Raw genomic sequence first — 19,275 nt, forward strand, 5'->3', positions numbered from 1 at the left:
TTTTTGGACTTTTTAAAAAAAACCCCCCGCCTACCCCCATTCTAACACTTGGAAGAGCCATAAATGCTGGACTCATGGATGAGTTTTATTTATTCTAGACATTTCCTGCACACATTATTATTATTATTATTATTATTAGAATAGTACCATATTTTAGAATAAAAGTCATCAAAACTCTGAAATAACACAAATGAAAGTTTGTGAAGTTTGTAGTGAGCAAAAATGTTGAATAAATCAAGACCAACTTATTCATAGTAGCCATCATTTGTTAAGATTCTAGTTCTGCTCACTGTTCTTTTCTTAACATGATTCGCGAGGTTCATCAAATATATATATATATATATATATATATATATATATATATTGAAATAAGGTTTGAAACTTCTGGAAAAGGCGGTTTGCTGGCCAAACCAGTGTTTATCTAACTAACCTCTATCAATACAGGGAGGTCAATTAAGGCCGGTTTCAGCTTCTTTTTACAACAGGGGGTTACTATTTCTGACCGTTTTAATCATCATTTAACTTGAGCCTATTTAAAATTCAAATTATTAGTCAATTACTATTTTAAAGAAATTGCTATTTAAATTCTTAAATTATTTGTTTGCTTGTTTGTTTATGTGTGTATTTTTGTTCGCTTACAGGAATCATCAGAGAGTGCCAACACCACTATTGAAGATGAAGACATTAAAGGTACAGTTGAACCTAAACCAAACTTAAATTGTACATTGTACAATAAGTTGGTACCCTGTGATCTAGTACGTTTTTGCTCTACCTATACATTTATATTCATATTCACCAGTTTAGTAAACAAAAAAAGGGTTGTTCTCAGACAGGAAACATTTGTGCTTCAGATTTCCAGGATTCTTAAATATTTTAGTTGAAAACACTACTGTTGAACTGTCCTTCTTCAGGCCTAAAGTACCAATAGGGGGATGCCAACTCCCCACCAGTTTTTAGATAAGTGGTCAATAATTATGGGTTTTCAGTAGCCAATTCTTTTAACTATTACTCTCACACACAATAAATACAGGTTGAATGCAGTCTTTCACTGTACTTATGAACTTTATCATGCTATTAAAGTGGAGACATGCAGAATGAACATTGCTGATCACCTGCATGTGCACTTTATTATTAGTTTGGCCCGCTGTACCCAACTTGGTGGTCACGGTTGGTGAATATCTGTTTTTATTTTAAGCTTTCTTTTCACATGCCTGCTAACTTTCTGTTCCTCTTTTTTGCTGTTATGAGCGTTGAAGGTAGAACAATGATTCTGTCTCTTTAATGCAACTGTGTGATCTTGTGTAATTATGTGTAGATTAGGTTGTGTGATGTAAATGTGGGTGGTCCAGTGACAGTTTGTGTGTGTGCATTTGTGCCATGATTTTTAATGACATTTAATGGTATTTTAATTTGTTATTTATTTTGATCCTAGTTGTATAAGGATGAATCTCATTTCACCTGTTAATAACTTTTTTTTTATGTATTGTTAATACCCAATATTTTTCTTTGCTTAAAGAAACCTATTTGTACGGAAGGATCTTTAAGATTTTTGTACATACACATCTCCCTTACTGCTTATATGAACTACAAAAATTATGGAATTGGTTCTTGTGTATCTTGCAAACCGAACACCATAATGTGTTGAATTATTTTAAATTTTTTTGACACTTCAACCAATCTCTACCATAGAACTCACATACAGTGGGGCAAAGAAGTATTTGATACACTGCTGATTTTTCAAGTTTTCCCACTTACAAAGAATGGAGAGATCTGTAATTTTCATCGTAGGTACACCTCAACTGTGAGAGACAGAATCAAAAAAAAATTATTTTCTGGATTTTTTTTTTTGATTCGGTCTCTCACAGTTGAGGTGTACCTACGATGAAAATTACAGATCTCTCCATTCTTTGTAAGTGGGAAAACTTGAAAAATCGGCAGTGTATCAAATACTTATTTGCCCCACTGTAAGTCCGCAGTGTGAAAGATGAATGCGTTTAAAATGGAGAAATTGCTGTACCATCTGTCTTTCCTTTGCTGTTTCATTAATGTCTTTGTTTTCAGGGAATGCCCTGCAAACAATGTCAATGTTATTCACCTTATGTAATTTCTACTCATTTTATCCTTTTTCTCCTTTTTTTAACAATCTTACCCTTGCTTTTTACCCTCCCACTATCAACCCGTGTCTTAATTTATTTGCTTTCCTGTCCACTAATCTGTCCACCCAATCATTCATCTGTCTTTCTATCCATCCACCCATCCTGTCCTTGATGTTCTTCCCATATTAATATACCCTCCAAATGGCACATTTACTAGGACCAGTATATCGCCTGCCTACTGCTTCTCCTAGAATGTACAAGCTTGAACAATCTCATTCCCAGCAGTCTTGTTCTTCCACTTCCTCCTCTGTCTCATCCTGCTGGTACCTCCCAAACATGTGGCCTGAAGAAGTCTGCTGTAACCGCATTCTCAAAGCCCTCCTGGCACTCTACCTGCTTGTTTTTCTATTTGCCTTTTTGGCCTTCCTCTACGTCAACTCAACAGCCAATTGTGGCCAGTGCATTAATCCCAAGGCTGCTCCCAAACGGTCTCAGCTAATCCAGAGCCACATCACCATTCAGTGTAAGTGACAGGGGAGGGAGACAGGATGTCAATGCACAGTTTTAAAATGGTGTACACTGATAGCTGAACCATTAGACATGATTGCAAATGAGTAAAAATTACTTGATGTATATTCTTTTTTTTTTTCCCTGGGATTTGCACACACAAGACCTCAGCTGTTGTTAGTTAAGCCAAGCGATATCTTATTTTTAGATGCTGGATCTGGCTTTCTAAATGATCTAAACTATTTCTAAAGTCTGGAATTAATTAAATTTTTTGCCAGGTCATATATATCCAGGAGAATATATACAGTACAAGTAATTCAGAGATCAAGGATTAGCTAAACATGCAGCTCCAAAAATGGTGCAACACAAGTTTCCATAAGGGAGTTCATTTTCATACATTCATTGTGTCTATAGAGATATTGTTTTGTCTTCATCAATTTAATTTTTTTATTTTTTTTAAATGAATGAGAAAATGAATGAAAAAATGACTTCCGGAAACAAGTCTGCTGAAAACATGGGTGATCACGGCACTCTACGTTTATGAAATTAGATTTCTTTGTGAGTGAACCTGCCCAGTGCTTAATTTGAGCCGGATCCTACCAGATCCTGTTCCGGAAAATGTCCGATTTTGGATTTTTGTGTTCTGTATTTGTTTTTAAAGATCCGGCATTAGCAAGTGCATTAGATCGTGACAGTGCGTGCATACGAGACAGAGCGAGCGTGGGTTTATGTAGATGTATTTGGAGGTTATGTATTGGTCCTCAACATATTTTTGACCAATCAGATTTCTTAAGTTAAAAATCGCTCTCATTGATTGATGCTTACTGCTTATTTTGTGAGCAGCGGAACGTTTGGAGAGAGTGTATGTATGTACATGATAATATACATAACAGCAGAGTGGACCGGTGTTCACGCTGAATGGCATGGATTATAATATACGGACTACTTAAATTGACCAGTGTAACCTTTTATTTATTTGGTTGACTTTTATTTTGATAATGAACCGACTGCGTTGTAAAATTTGAATTGCTAAAATATGTGGTGTGTGTGCGCGAGGCATCGGCGCAATCGAACAGCTGAAACATAAAACATTTTTGGTCATACAGATAAGAGTAAGACATAATTCGAAAATGTTAAATGTGCATACTTTTATTTTTGCACACTCACAATAAAAACAGAACATTTGTGCTTTTGTAAAATAAAGCAAACAAACAGGATGCGCGTTGTGTCATCTCAGTTCTTGGTTTCCTTTCCGTGAACTTGTTTGTGGAGCGCTGCGCCTCACATCTGTTTTAAATCTGTTAGTTATTTAAGTCAGATATTTTTTTTATCATATTTATACCTTTTATACATAGACTATGATTTTATTTTTATGAAAACAAATTTTGTTATTTTTATTTAATTTTTTTATGTAACTTACATATATACATTTTCTTTAAATCATCCTGTGACACATTTTTGACCCAGGGTTTGAAAACCTGTGCCCTAGGCTAGTTAGGTCCATGCAGAAACGTGTGATCGATGCTCTTATAGTTGTGGTATTACCGTTTAGTGACGTCATTGAATGTTCGGGGGAAAACCAAGCAAACAATAAAATTACTCGCCATCACCTGTTGTGGTGGTTTCTGGTTAGGACAAAAACTTAAAGGGGTAGTCCACCCAAAAATTTGTATTGTATCATTTACTCAACTAAAGTTGTTCCAAAAAATTATAAATGCTATTTTGTTGAATACATCTTTTATTAACATTCCACATAATAAAGAAATGCATATGTTTAGAATGACATGAGGTTGAGTAAATTATGCCAGTATTTTAATTTTTTAATAGACTATAATTTTAACATTAAAGATTACAGATTACAAACTGCCATTGACAGTGATCTACACAGCTGACCAAGATTCTGTATTGTTGGTCAGTAATAAGCATTCTGCTCTTTTGTTTATTTCTTTATTGGTGGGCTGCAGAAACCATAACTACCATAACCACTGACCACAAAGGCATTACCACTAAACAAGACAGCGTTTCATTTTGACAATGTATCAGGTTTTTCAAAGAAAAAAAAAGTAATACATAATGTAACATATTGTGACTAAGCAAAAATCAATTAGTTACAATAACCTTATCTATCTTGCTTACAATCAATTACATCATCTGTCATTGGTTTTCTGAGCATTGTGTTGCTCTTTCTTCTCATTTGCATTAGTCAAATCACCACCTCTCATTGAAATCAAATGACTTTCAGTGGCTCTGAAAACCATTGAGCAAACCTTACCATGAGAAAGATAGAAATTTGTATGATTTGTTAACCTGGTTGGACACAGTGAGTTCATACGTATTTAAACAAGCTTTTCACACTCTTAATAACATTTAATTTTCTTTCTTGTCATATTTAGAATTTGAAAAGATGACACAGTGAGTGTGAATTTTGTGCTGTTATTTTGTCACTGTCACTGAAGCACCGAAGCATCACTGCAAACATCTGGGGTTGTTCCTCATTTTGATTGTAAAGTGTCCCTTGAGGTGATGGTGTAATAAGACGTTTAAGGCTATTGTGATGCATTAGTGCCCTCCAGTGGCAATCAAAATAAATGCACAGGCAAAAAAAAAAAAGTAATCTCAAAGATGCTTCATGTCAGAAAGCACAATTCCACTGTCTGACTGGAATTTTACAGGCTTGTTCTGTTCACCTTAGAAGATCTATAATAACTGGAGGAGCTATCCTTGAGCATTTCCATTCAATGACAGTTGTTAGGCTGGCACAAGATCTCACAGAAAACTGCTATCTTTGCTCATGGGTGCTTCTTTGTGCTGCTAAATTTAAGCCAATAATTCTGACTAATCACTCTAGAGCTTCATGAAAATGACGTCAATGCTGATGACTCCACAAGAACACATAATCCCAAACCATTCACTAGTGCCTGTCTTGAGCTAAGAACTGAAACAGACAGAGCAAAATAGTAATTCTTTTTGCTTTTAAGAGTCCTATAAAAATACTATAATATAATGAAATTGTGATTATTTTGAAAGATCGTCAGTGGAGAAACAATGTTTTGCAGCCAAACAATGCAGCACAATGCACCCCCTAACTACTCCCGTCTACGATATAATCACGTTGGTTCAAAATCGCACTCCGCATGGCAGTAATAAACACTACATATGTTCTGTTATGGCTGTGATTTTGTCACTTCACTCAACATTTTTTCTTTTAGTGAGGAAGGAACAATGTCGCTGAAAACACAGTGTCTGATTAGGACATCTTGAGATGTGGGGGTGTGTGTGAATGAGTTTGCTTGTGTGTGGGTTCATTCATGCATGTGCACATGTTCACATATTGTTCATGAATTGTGACAAGTACTTTAATAAAAACAAAATGGCAAGTATGCCAATGGCTAACATATGCTGATAAAAATATTGAGGGCAGTCTTATTTGTGATTTTTTTTTTTTTGCACTTTGTTGTTGAATGCAAAGACATTTTCATAGCTGCTTGATATCTATTATTTGAATATTAAACAAACTGTTTTTAGACAGAAAAAGATGATTTTGTTGACAGTTTTCCTGGTTCTGGAGAAAGATTTTGTTTGTGCTCCTGGAAAGACAGCATGGCCTAACTGGATTTTTTATTTTTCTGATAAATATGAAGAGCATTTTTGATTTGGTCCTTAAATGTTGCATCTGTGTTTCCTTGTACTTCTGAAGTTTGTATTAATTTGTCTTGTTTTCTAAAAATCGTAGTTAAGAACGTTGAGTTGCAATCCTTAATGTACACACTGAGCCCCTGGTTTGGTTTATGAAGGCTTATTTTAACCTTAGATGCAAAGAGTTAGACAACAACAAACCAGCCCAAAGTCTGGTGGGAGTCTGCTAGGAAAAAAATAAGAAAAAAACTTTGTGTTATACTGGCTGTGTTACACTCTCTGACATTAGGCTGAGCAGTTGCAGCATCAGTGGCAGCTACTTGGATTTGGGATGATAATACTGTAAATGAAGAGCAATACTTGAACATGGAGAATGAGACGTCAATTTTGTATATGTACTGTGTGCCTTGAGAGGTTACACCACTTAGATGTTGAGTTGAGGAGAGGTGCCCTGTGCAACCACCTGTCTGCATCCTCATAGTCTGACCCAGTTGTAAAGGCAGAAGACTGTGGGAATTACAGTCATAATATTATTTGCTTTTCTTTCTCTTCCTGGCCAGTACTGCCTTGATGTTGAGGCATATAAAAAGTGTCAGCCTGCCTTGAGCTCAGCTCAGCTCGTGCACCTAGAGAGGAGGAGTTAGGCAGGCACTGACAAGATACGCAATACAGAACAAGACCAAACACTATATCAGCATGTCTCCACACAGTAAACAAAACATGCGTTTCCTAGCCACGACAACTGCACTAAACACTAATGAGACAAGTAAATACACTTACGAGCTGCTTTTAACTTCCGCTGATAAAGACTGCTTCTCTCAAAGAGTATTTCTTTACACTGTTTTCTGCTGGTGCTTGAACACACTTTCCTTATTTTTTCTACAACAATTGGCCAAGCAAGCGCAGACACTGACAAGATACGCGATGCAGAACGAGACCAAACGCGATATATCGTTTGGTATATATAAGTTATATCACTTATAATTCGAATAAGAGAACAACACCAATAAATTCCGGGTAATCAAAAAGTGGTTTTATTCATAACATCATAGATCAGATTTTTATTTTATTTTTTTCAGGAAACGGCCTTGTAGAATAAAAAGCAACACAGCTCTCTCTATCTATAGGAGATCTGCTAACATCCATTCAGTGCACTCACTGAGCTCTCGCTTCTCTCTATCATTACTAGACACGCCACTTACTGCTGATTGGCTGCAAGTGTGTTTTGGGACTCGGTCCGACACTGTCGTCAAAAGTGTTTTCAAATATTGCTTAGTGCACCTTTAAATAATGCATCATCTAAAGGGATTTGCCAAAATCAGCATTTTGTGTCAAGGATACTGAAGACCTTGGCACCCTGCATGTCAACTTTGACCAGTTTTCAGGGGATGATGTTACCCGAGAACTTTCTTTTTGAGTCTATACATATCCTTACAGAGCCACAGTCATTCTCTCAAGCTCAGCTATAATTTATTCTCTCATTGCAATGAGTAACTTCTAGGGCACACATTCAGGGGGCGCCACTGATCTCGTGATAGACAACAGGCTGTTTGCCAAGCATTGTGGTCACACAGGTCACTGAATTCCTGTACCCCAGTTTACTTTTTCATCACAGAATGAGGTTTACTTGTTGATCAGGTATACAGTAATGTTGCATTTAGCTCCTGTGTCAACCTTCTCTTTTTTTTTTTAAGTTGCCAGACCCATGTTTTAGTCGCAGTGCTGTTAATATTTAACTTTTCTGAGTGACATCATCCACTTTCACAATAGTAGGTTCTGTCAGGACCACTATCGTCAAATATGATTGACAATTAGCATACAGTTTGGATTGGCAGTATGGTTCTGTTTTGGGCAAGAACTCCCTGCGCATCCATGCAGCCTAGCATGGAAGAGAGCAGGGAAAGCAGCAATACCCCCCCAGGGTAAACAGAATAGAACCAACATAAATGTATTGCAGATATTGTTAAAGTTCAATAATTTTATGTACACATTTTAGAATTAGTCTGATTCAAAGGAGAATCAGAAGGCTGAATCCCGACTGACAGAGGAGGAGTTGGGGATGGAGGGGGGTAATTAGCTATTGAGCAATGTGAAAACTGCTGATAATACTGAGGGACCTTATATATGAATGCTTGGATAGGTGTCGTATTCCCATAGGTAGATGGGGATCAGCTGAGAGTCAGCTGATGCGAGCTTGACTAACGTGACCTGCCAGAACTAATGCTACGCTTGATTTTCATCAGGTGCAAATAGAGATGTGTCCAGTTCATTCACCCAGTTGAATCTGGAGTTTTTGAATTGCACTGCACTTCTGCAGCTCACTTGTGTGGGTAATCATAACTTTGAGCTTAAGTTGCTGGTTTGTGGGATGGAGCACCATTTTCCATTTGTCTGATAGACTGTAATTGCAATATATGTGCCATTCTTTTTCAAATTTTCTCCAGTTGTAAGATATTTAATCAGAAATTAGAGGATTAATGTGGCGGAGATCTTTTGCCTTATTTAACCACTTCTGACACTATGTAAATTGTTTCAAGAAGCAATATATGCACTACCACCAGGACATACTTTTTATTTGCCTACATTAAAAGTTAAAGCAGTACTACCTTTAAGCTACTTTAAGGGGCTATATTTATACTATGAGACTTTCAGATTATAAATAACTATTTTAATTTAAGAAATTAGCCAGAAAAAAAAAGAAAAGAAAAAAAAACACATTACTAGTGAATTTTTTAACAAATTATTGTGCACTGTCCAGGATATTTCGGTAACACTTTACAATAAGGTTCATTAGTTAACTACATTAGTTAACATGAACTAATAATGAACTGCACTTATACAGCGTTTATTAATCTTTGTTAATGTTAATTTCAACATTTACTAATACATTATTAAAATCTTGTTAACATTAGTTAATGCACTGTGAACTAACATGAACTAACAATGAACATCTGTATTTTTATTAACTAACGTGAGCGTAGATTAGTAAATACAGTAACAAATGTATTGCTGATGGTTAGTTCATGTTAGTTTATACATTAATGTTTAACTAATGAACCTTATTGTAAAGCGTTACCGATATTTCTTTCAGATCCCTCCATAGGCACTAATACACTTCTTTAATTGTATTAAATACATTTAAACTACATTCAAATATGCTGTTTTGTTTTTGCCAACAAAAAATAACAAAAGTCTCTGCATTCACACCCCCCTTTTTTTGTAATAAGAAAAATGGGTGACAGTGATGTATCTAGTGATATATTAAACTCTGGTCTGACAGGTGGTGGGGGATTTTTCTAGAAAACCTTGTGTCTTTCAAAAAAGCATACCAAATATTTTATTTTCAAAAACATATTGCACCATTAACTTTGATAACCATGTTCATGTGATAAATATTTGTCGTATACTATCATATTTGTCATCTTATATAATATTTTGTGCTCATATTATATAAGGTGCTTAAATACTATATGGTACATGAACAAAACATGCTGCCATAGGTACATGTCCAAAAACTTGGTAATGCCCAATGATTTTAATGGTAAGTGCTTTTGTGTAACTGTAAATTATAGCACAAATTCAGCATGTTGTTATCAGTGGATTTTAAGTAAATACTCCACTTTATCCATGTGTGCTTTATATTCTCTCCCTTATAATATATTGTGGTATTATTTTACCGCAAATTATTTATTACTGAGTGATTCAGACCAATTTGGATATTTTTGCTTACTGTATGATGCATTTATTGAGAAGAACTGGCTCAAAAGAATGAAGGCATTGCTAGTAAATTCAGGCATTGCTAGTTCGTATTCTATGTTAGTTAGGCTGTAGTTGCAGCCTAGAATTAAACTGCTGGTTTTGTCTGGCCAGAGGAGACACTGTTTTGACACACTATTTCCTTGTTTAATACTGTAAAGCTGCTTTGACACAATCTGCATTGTAAAAAGTGTTTTATAAATAATGGTGACTTGACTTAAACAAGCAGATGTGTTGTGTGTAAATTGTAATTATTAACAATGATTATTTTATCGACTTTACAATACAAGAATCAATAAAAAGCTAATAAATTAACATGGTATTATACACATTCTTACTGGCTAAGCTAAAAATGCTACACCCAGTTGTATACAATATGAGGTCCCTGGGGTCCATTTTTCTGTTCATCAAGATATCCTTGGCTTGGAAAAAGGTTGAATCAATAAACTGCTTTCTAAAGGTATACATAAAAGAGTACAGTTCTCTTACATTGATACAGTTGAACATACATTGAACATTTGATATACATTGGTAGCTGGCCAGTCCCTTTCAGACATATTTGTGAATCTGTTTGATTCATTTTAAAGAACAGACTCATAAGAGCCAATCACTGGAGAATCAAACATCAATCTCTTTTATGGTTTAAAATGAATGTATTCCATTCTGGTCTGTTCATCAGCTAAAGGATAATGATTACAGTCTTTTGCGCAGTTCTTCACTGTTTTTTTCTTTTCTTTATGTGGTTCAGCACGGAAACAGGAGATAATTAAAGTCACAGAGCTGCTGATCGAAGCCATTAATAATGGAGATTTTGAAGCATACACGTGAGTGTTTATTTCATTATTTCATGCAGTATCTTTTTATTATTATTTTGCCTTCACTCTGTTAAAGAATGCCTTATTATGTCTTTTAGTTTTTATATTATGTTGTATTCCACAGGAAGATTTGTGACCCTGGACTGACATCTTTTGAACCTGAAGCGTTGGGAAACCTAGTGGAGGGGACAGATTTCCACAGGTTCTACTTTGAAAACTGTAAGACATGACATGATGTTACATGTTAAAGGAATAATTGATGTTTCATTCTAAGAAAGTGAGTGAGCTGTTGAGCTCCAACAATGAAAAAAAGCATATATTCTGAAGCCATGCTATAGCTTAATGCTAGGATTAGTGCAAATTGAAGTTCACAAGAACAGTGAAAAATATTGTTGTAGGATTTACTTTGAAACTATTTTTGCTAGTACATTTCACAAATAAAAATAAAGTGAATTACAGTAATCACAGTATTGTAGTGTTTGAATTATAGTAAATGTGAAATTTTGAAATAGAAAGACTTTTTGTAAAACATACTGTAATAATATCTGTTTGATTTACAACTTCATAATTTATTATTTTATTTATTTATTTATTTTTGAGTGAAAATGCAATGTTCAGATTGTGCATCAGCCAAAACATGTGAGAACAAACAGTGTTGATTTTATTGATGTCAGACCTTGTCAGACATTGTATCTTCATATGACAAGTTTGATGTGAGAGTTACACTGGAGAAGGTTAACAGTGAATAGCGGGTGAAAGTGCCTTGAATGACACAAGCATAAGTATTATTGTCCTCTGCTCTAGCTCTCTCCAAAGGCCACAAACCCATCCACACCATCTTGCTGAACCCTCATGTACACCTGATCGGTGAGGATGCTGCATGCATCGCTTATATAAGGCTCACCCAATACATGGATGTCAGCAATATGCCTCGCACCATGCAGTCTGAAGAAACGCGTGTCTGGCACCGTCGTGATGGCAAATGGCAGAACATCCACTTCCACCGGTCTGGCTCACCAACTGTGCCCACCAAGTGAGGTCTGTGTTTGTGTGCGTGCATGGTCCCAAACACCTCTGTTAGAGAGACCTGTTTGTCCAGGCTAGTTAATGCTGATGAATGTTGGTCTGGTTCTGGACTAGCTTCTGTGTTACAGCAGAAGGGTGCTACACTGTAAAAATAATGATTCCAAAAGGAGGATTTCACAGTGATGCTATTGCAAACCATCTTGCAATAGTTCTCTGTTTTTTGTTTTGTTTTTTTTCTTAGTGTGAAGAAGATTTTAAAGGGATTGTTCATCCAAAAATGAAAATGCTGTCATTATTTACTCAACTTGGTGTTGTTCTAGTGCCCTTCTTTGTTTTTCGGACCACAAAAGGAGAATCTGCTCGTGCTCGTCCATATAAAGGCAGTGGATAGTGACCAGCATCAAGTTTTATAAAAATGTCTCAAAAGTATCACAAGTATCAGTCTTCTGTACTTGACTGTACATCAAGACGAATAAAAACAAACAAAAAGTATTATTTGCTGTGTTGTCTCTACTGAGTTGAATATCTCTGGACTGGAACTCCGGTTGTCAGATAGGTCAGAATGACCGTTGACAGTTGACTTGCAAACTTTCGGCAAACACTTGTGTTAATATCACCTCGGAGAAGAAAGTACATGGATTATATGTTGTCACATTTATATAAATCTTTATTTTCTCACAACTTTTCTTAAAGGGGTCATATGATGCTGCTAAAAAGAACATTATTTTGTGTATTTGGTGTAATGAAATGTGTTTATGGGGTTTAAGGTTCAAAAAACACATTATTTTCCATATACTGTACATTATTGTTTCTCCTCTATGCCCCGCCTTTCTGAAACGTGTCGATTTTTACAAAGCTCATCGTTCTAAAAAAGCGAGGTGTGCTGTGATTGGCCAGCTATACAGTGCGTTGTGATTGGCCGAATACCTCAAGCGTGTGACGGAAATGTTACGCCCCTTACCATATTGTGATGATGCCCTGTCAGGCCGGAGCGATGATTCAAAAACATGAAAACCCATTATAAACAAGGCATTTGTTGCATCCAGTGGGGACATCCAGTGGGGACATAATTATGGAGTATAATGACTTGTACTGTCTTATACTGAGTAAACATAAAACCATGTCTGCATTTGTGATCGGAGAAATGACAAACAACAAGCCCTACTCTACACTGCCCAAAAAACTTGCTTTAAATATAAAAAATATAAAAACTCTTTAAATATAAAAAATGTACTTACAGTCTTTGAGTCAGAACAGTTGGATTTGAGACTTTAGTCTTTGCAACTTTACAGATCTTCTTTATGCACCAAGAGCTTGTAAGACTCCAACGAGAAAGGAAAAATTTAAATTATATCATATGACCCCTTTAATGTGCTTTTCTGAGTGAGTAAATTTTCGTTAAATAAAGTAAATTACAGATTTTTTTTTTCAACTGCTTACATTTTCAAAACTTTGCCTCTTTTTTTCAAAACTTTACACACAAAATGTAAGGTTTGTTTTTCACCAAACCCTATTGTATTGTATGGGGCCTGAGAAAAAAAAAGTAAACGGCCACTGGTATGATTGGTTAACAGTTGTGCTTGTGCATGTTTGACAGCCTACATCCTTCATAGATAGACACTGCAGAGATTTAGGTTAAAAAAGCATAAATACTCAGTAAATATATTAAACGATCTGTAATAACAGACAAAGCAATGGTGACCATGTAATAAAAACAGTTACTCACACTTGTGTGTTGCAACATTTCTGTCGGATCCAATATAGTCACCACAGCATTTTTAGTTTCAATCTTTCTGAAAATCCTGTGTTGAATTGTGCCTTGTTTGTAAACGAATCTGCAGTCAAGTGAAGTGAACAAAGGACCAAGTTCTTACTGACACGGTCTGAAACTTAATTAAAAATAAAGTTCATTCGGATCAGAGTTCATGTTGGGATCAGAAGGAAGGCGTTGCAAAGACAGTTTTTTCCCCACAACTTAGCACTGCACAGAGTCTTGTTGTCTTCAGAGTCATCTTTATTGTTTGATTTCTGCATAGACCTGCATTTGCCTCTCATTATTTATACTACATGAATGAATCGGTGGGCGGGGCTAAACTGGCAGTGATGTAGAAGCAGACGTTGATCTTCTGCGGAGGTGGTGTTTAGCCACACTATTCCATCATAAACTGCCACATTCCACAACTGGTCGTATTTGGTGTCAAATATAAGCTATTTTTAGACTAATGAGTTCTGAATCTTAAAGGATGTTTTTATAGTACAATGACCTCTTATATGTCAAAAGGCAATTTTGATTTTGCATGACCCCTTTAAAAAAAAACAAAAAAAAAACAGGGTGAGTAAATGACGAGTTCATTAGAATTTTTACGTGAACTAACCCTGTCGGCATCGAAGGTTGGCTCATTTCTGAAAAGAAAACAGAAAAAAAACAGAAAAGATATATTACTTTATGTGCCATAACTATTTCACAATGGCTTTTATTTTAAACATAACATATAATAATTGGTAATAAAACATTACTAGTTTGTTCTACACATTTGATCATATTGAATTGCTGTGCCAAGAGTTGTGCAGTCAAAACTCTGTTTACAGACAAATATACAGACTATGCAGATGGTCAATGCTTTACTTTTTAAATGTACCACAATTTTTAATTATCATTTGATAATGCAATATAATAACTCACTGTTCTTCTGAGGTCCCAGTAACTGTTGCAGTAGACTTTGTCAAGAACCTGGTGTACTGTCTGTAACAGGACTTGTGGTATCGCACCTCCAGAGACACACAGTCTTTGTCTTGAATATGCACAAGAATGCTAGTGTCTTCTTTCATCTCAGCAGCTTTCAGCAACTGGCCTGTAAATAAATATATAAATATAATGAAACAAATTTGTAAATAAAAACCATTATGTAAAAACTGTTAACAGTTAAGCAATATTGAGTGTTCTGGCTGTAGCTGTATGCAAAATGCAAATCTGTAAACATTAAATAAATTACGTAATTGTAATTTAAATTCAGCCATGGTGTCCAGCATATGGCATAAAACTTCAAAGTTCAAACGTGTGTTTGTTTACCCACCTGCTGACAATGTTTCTACCTGTGAAAGATGGTCCTTCTGGCGTTTGCCTGCCACAGTAATGTACTTGTCCGTTTTCTTACAAATGATGCACAAGGCAGGAAGCACAGGACCTGCACAAGCTACTGGCAGGCCCGTCCTGGACCTAAGTTTTTTTTGTCGGACATTCAGTTATTGAGGTACTACTACTCGATGACACGGACTGGTCTTTGTGAGCATCTTGAACTTCAGGACGCTGTGTGACACGTTTCTCAGCCGCATCCAAGTGCTTTTTGTCAATGAAACACCTGTAGCAAGTGGAGTGAAACCCAGCGTCTTCGGGAACATTTTCAAACCAAACAGTATTTATATCATTTTTTACCTCTAATACACCACTGTTTGGTTTCTGGCACAAACCGATCGTTTCGTGTTTTAGGACATCAATGTGTCGTCACGAGCCGCAGGGTTTAATTTGGATTTGTCTGTGCATGTTTTTTTTGCTCATTGATTTTGTTTACTATTGCCATGCATTATACGACTGATAGACTGCAACGGTTGGAGTTAAAAATCATCATATGTGTTCTACTGAAGAAACAAAGTCACCTACATCTTGGATGTCCTGGGGGTAAGCAGATAAACATCAAATTTTTATTTTTGGGGGAACTATCCCTTGAAATTGTATAACCCAGAATATTTTTTTATGTCTATTTTTTTAATGCATTAATGCACGCTGCATAAGCTGTCATTGTCATGGAAAAATAAGCTTAACTAAATCTCCTTTTCTTTTCTTTTTTTTGTTGTTTTACTTGAATCTCACTTTGCAGTACAAAGTGAAGAACCGTAGCCTGGATGGGATTAAATAATCCAAACCATTTCTGAATCCTCAATTAAACTCTTGAAAGTGTGAATGCTATTGTTCATTACAAAGTAAACTAATCGTACGTACCTTATGAATATGGACATTCTTGGTCATGACATTATCTAAACAAAGTTGATGCGTTGATGCTTTATTTAAGGAGAACACGACTGCTTTTCCTTTAGGATTCGCTCCAATTCATATATACAAAACCACATTATTACATTATTTGACTGTAAAGACAATTATATCCATAATTTATATTTGTCTACAAAATGCAGGCTTTAATTCATTTTAGCATGTCTTTGATTCAAACTTATGAGAAACATAAATTCAGTAAAGTACAGTATAACCAAACATTTAAATAGTAGTGTACGTTCGCAAAACATTACAAAATGGAAGTTAAATTGTTAAAAGAAATTGAATCGAAGCTCAATTAAGGCAATATTTGCCTGTCTCCTATGAAATGTCTGTATTCACGTAAACTTCTTAAATTTCTTAAATTCAGCATATTTTTCCTAATAGAAGATAAGGTAACAGTGAGATTTGTTTCATTTTTTTATTATTATTATTGTTATTATTTTACATCATTGCAACAGCAGAGGAAAAAAAAATAAACAAAACAGGCAACATTTTAATCACTTTCCCTCCCTGTTCTGAGTTCTACTGTAAGCGCCTACAGGAGCATCACAAATAGGGAAGATACAAGTCAAGCCCACAAGCACAGTTTTGGAGGGGGACTCAAATTATCATTGAATTCAGTCATACTTAAAAACAAAAAAAAACAAAAAACAATGGGACTGCACAAAACAGAAAATGGGATTAACTCATTCAAAAAGAAAAAGGAAATGTTTTCAATAAACAAACATAATTGCATTGTCACAGAGGAGATCTGAGAACACACACATAGGTTAGATAGTGAAAACAAATAGGTCAATGACACAAAATAACTGGATGTGTAGATAATGACAGCATTCGTTCTCAAAACTGATAAATTCTCACGTAATCTGTGAAAAAACCATTCAGAAGCATTCTGGGATTAAGAAAGACTACTGCATGATATTTATTTGTTGCTTTTAAATCTCAGTCATAGCCAGTATAAATACATAGCCAGTTATATCAGATAGCTGATTGCTTGCACTTGATTAACTGTGGTTACAAACTCACATGCCCCAAAGATATTTTGATGATATTCTGTTGTGAGATTTTGAGCAAGTAATCTGACATGTTTTTAATTACAGCAGTCCATTGATGCAGTTGTACAGCAGTTACAGGAGACAAAGGAGTATATGACAGTGTTTTTAAACATTTTCAATCAAAGGCCATTATTTACAAATGTCTTCACACCTTTAGTGGCCAGACAATGAGCTCAGCATCCAAACTGAGCCATATTCATTTTCAGCGTCTTCGGGAACATTTTCAAACCAAACAGAATTTATATCATTTTTTACCTCTAATACACCACTGTTTGGGAACATTTTCAAACCAAACAGTATTTATATCATTTTTTACCTCTAATACACCACTGTTTGGTTTCTGGCACAAACCGATCGTTTCGTGTTTTAGGACATCAATGTGTCGTCACGAGCCGCAGGGTTTAATTTGGATTTGTCTGTGCATGTTTTTTTTGCTCATTGATTTTGTTTACTATTGCCATGCATTATACGACTGATAGACTGCAACGGTTGGAGTTAAAAATCATCATATGTGTTCTACTGAAGAAACAAAGTCACCTACATCTTGGATGTCCTGGGGGTAAGCAGATAAACATCAAATTTTTATTTTTGGGGGAACTATCCCTTGAAATTGTATAACCCAGAATATTTTTTTATGTCTATTTTTTTAATGCATTAATGCACGCTGCATAAGCTGTCATTGTCATGGAAAAATAAGCTTAACTAAATCTCCTTTTCTTTTCTTTTTTTTGTTGTTTTACTTGAATCTCACTTTGCAGTACAAAGTGAAGAACCGTAGCCTGGATGGGATTAAATAATCCAAACCATTTCTGAATCCTCAATTAAACTCTTGAAAGTGTGAATGCTATTGTTCATTACAAAGTAAACTAATCGTACGTACCTTATGAATATGGACATTCTTGGTCATGACATTATCTAAACAAAGTTGATGCTTTTCAACAGTATTTAAGGAGAACACGACTGCTTTTCCTTTAGGATTCGCTCCAATTCATATATACAAAACCACATTATTTTCATGTTTGACTGTAAAGACAATTATATCCATAATTTATATTTGTCTACAAAATGCAGGCTTTAATTCATTTTAGCATGTCTTTGATTCAAACTTATGAGAAACATAAATTCAGTAAAGTACAGTATAACCAAACATTTAAATAGTAGTGTACGTTCGCAAAACATTACAAAATGGAAGTTAAATTGTTAAAAGAAATTGAATCGAAGCTCAATTAAGGCAATATTTGCCTGTCTCCTATGAAATGTCTGTATTCACGTAAACTTCTTAAATTTCTTAAATTCAGCATATTTTTCCTAATAGAAGATAAGGTAACAGTGAGATTTGTTTCATTTTTTTATTATTATTATTGTTATTATTTTACATCATTGCAACAGCAGAGGAAAAAAAAATAAACAAAACAGGCAACATTTTAATCACTTTCCCTCCCTGTTCTGAGTTCTACTGTAAGCGCCTACAGGAGCATCACAAATAGGGAAGATACAAGTCAAGCCCACAAGCACAGTTTTGGAGGGGGACTCAAATTATCATTGAATTCAGTCATACTTAAAAACAAAAAAAAACAAAAAACAATGGGACTGCACAAAACAGAAAATGGGATTAACTCATTCAAAAAGAAAAAGGAAATGTTTTCAATAAACAAACATAATTGCATTGTCACAGAGGAGATCTGAGAACACACACATAGGTTAGATAGTGAAAACAAATAGGTCAATGACACAAAATAACTGGATGTGTAGATAATGACAGCATTCGTTCTCTTAAAACTGATAAATTCTCACGTAATCTGTGTAAAAACCATTCAGAAGCATTCTGGGATTAAGAAAGACTACTGCATGATATTTATTTGTTGCTTTTAAATCTCAGTCATAGCCAGTATAAATACATAGCCAGTTATATCAGATAGCTGATTGCTTGCACTTGATTAACTGTGGTTACAAACTCACATGCCCCAAAGATATTTTGATGATATTCTGTTGTGAGATTTTGAGCAAGTAATCTGACATGTTTTTAATTACAGCAGTCCATTGATGCAGTTGTACAGCAGTTACAGGAGACAAAGGAGTATATGACAGTGTTTTTAAACATTTTCAATCAAAGGCCATTATTTACAAATGTCTTCACACCTTTAGTGGCCAGACAATGAGCTCAGCATCCAAACTGAGCCATATTCATTTTTTTTATTATGTTTAGTTCTGCTTCTACAGTACCACAGCAACCAAAATGACACGCACACACATACAAAACATCTATGTTCCATACAAATCACTCAGCAATTCAGGTAACACTATCTTTGGTCACAAAAAAAAAAAAAAATCAGGAG

At 35.2% G+C, this 19,275-nt stretch overlaps 1 protein-coding gene and 1 long non-coding RNA gene across 2 annotated transcripts in view; one reads left to right on the forward strand and one right to left on the reverse strand.

Moving 5' to 3' along the window:
* camk2d1 (calcium/calmodulin-dependent protein kinase (CaM kinase) II delta 1) overlaps positions 1 to 12,001 on the forward strand; it is a 100,097-nt gene extending 88,096 nt beyond the window's left edge. The window contains 4 exon segments of the mRNA XM_071582314.1: positions 642 to 690; positions 10,744 to 10,819; positions 10,935 to 11,029; positions 11,615 to 12,001. Of these exon segments, the coding sequence (XP_071438415.1) occupies positions 642 to 690; positions 10,744 to 10,819; positions 10,935 to 11,029; positions 11,615 to 11,847 (453 nt within the window). The 3' untranslated portion in view covers positions 11,848 to 12,001.
* A 2,218-nt stretch (positions 12,002 to 14,219) lies between these two features.
* Positions 14,220 to 15,155, reverse strand: LOC107559835 (uncharacterized). Its single transcript, XR_001605663.1, has 3 exons — positions 14,911 to 15,155; positions 14,520 to 14,688; positions 14,220 to 14,239 (listed from the first exon to the last, which is right to left on the reverse strand). It is a non-coding gene; the product is annotated as an uncharacterized lncRNA (long non-coding RNA).
* Between the last annotated feature and the right edge of the window lie 4,120 nt (positions 15,156 to 19,275).

The sequence above is a fragment of the Sinocyclocheilus grahami genome, unplaced genomic scaffold (assembly GCF_001515645.1).
Source record: "Sinocyclocheilus grahami isolate Dianchi unplaced genomic scaffold, SAMN03320097.WGS_v1.1 scaffold702.1, whole genome shotgun sequence".
NCBI classification, from domain to species: Eukaryota; Metazoa; Chordata; class Actinopteri; order Cypriniformes; family Cyprinidae; genus Sinocyclocheilus; species Sinocyclocheilus grahami.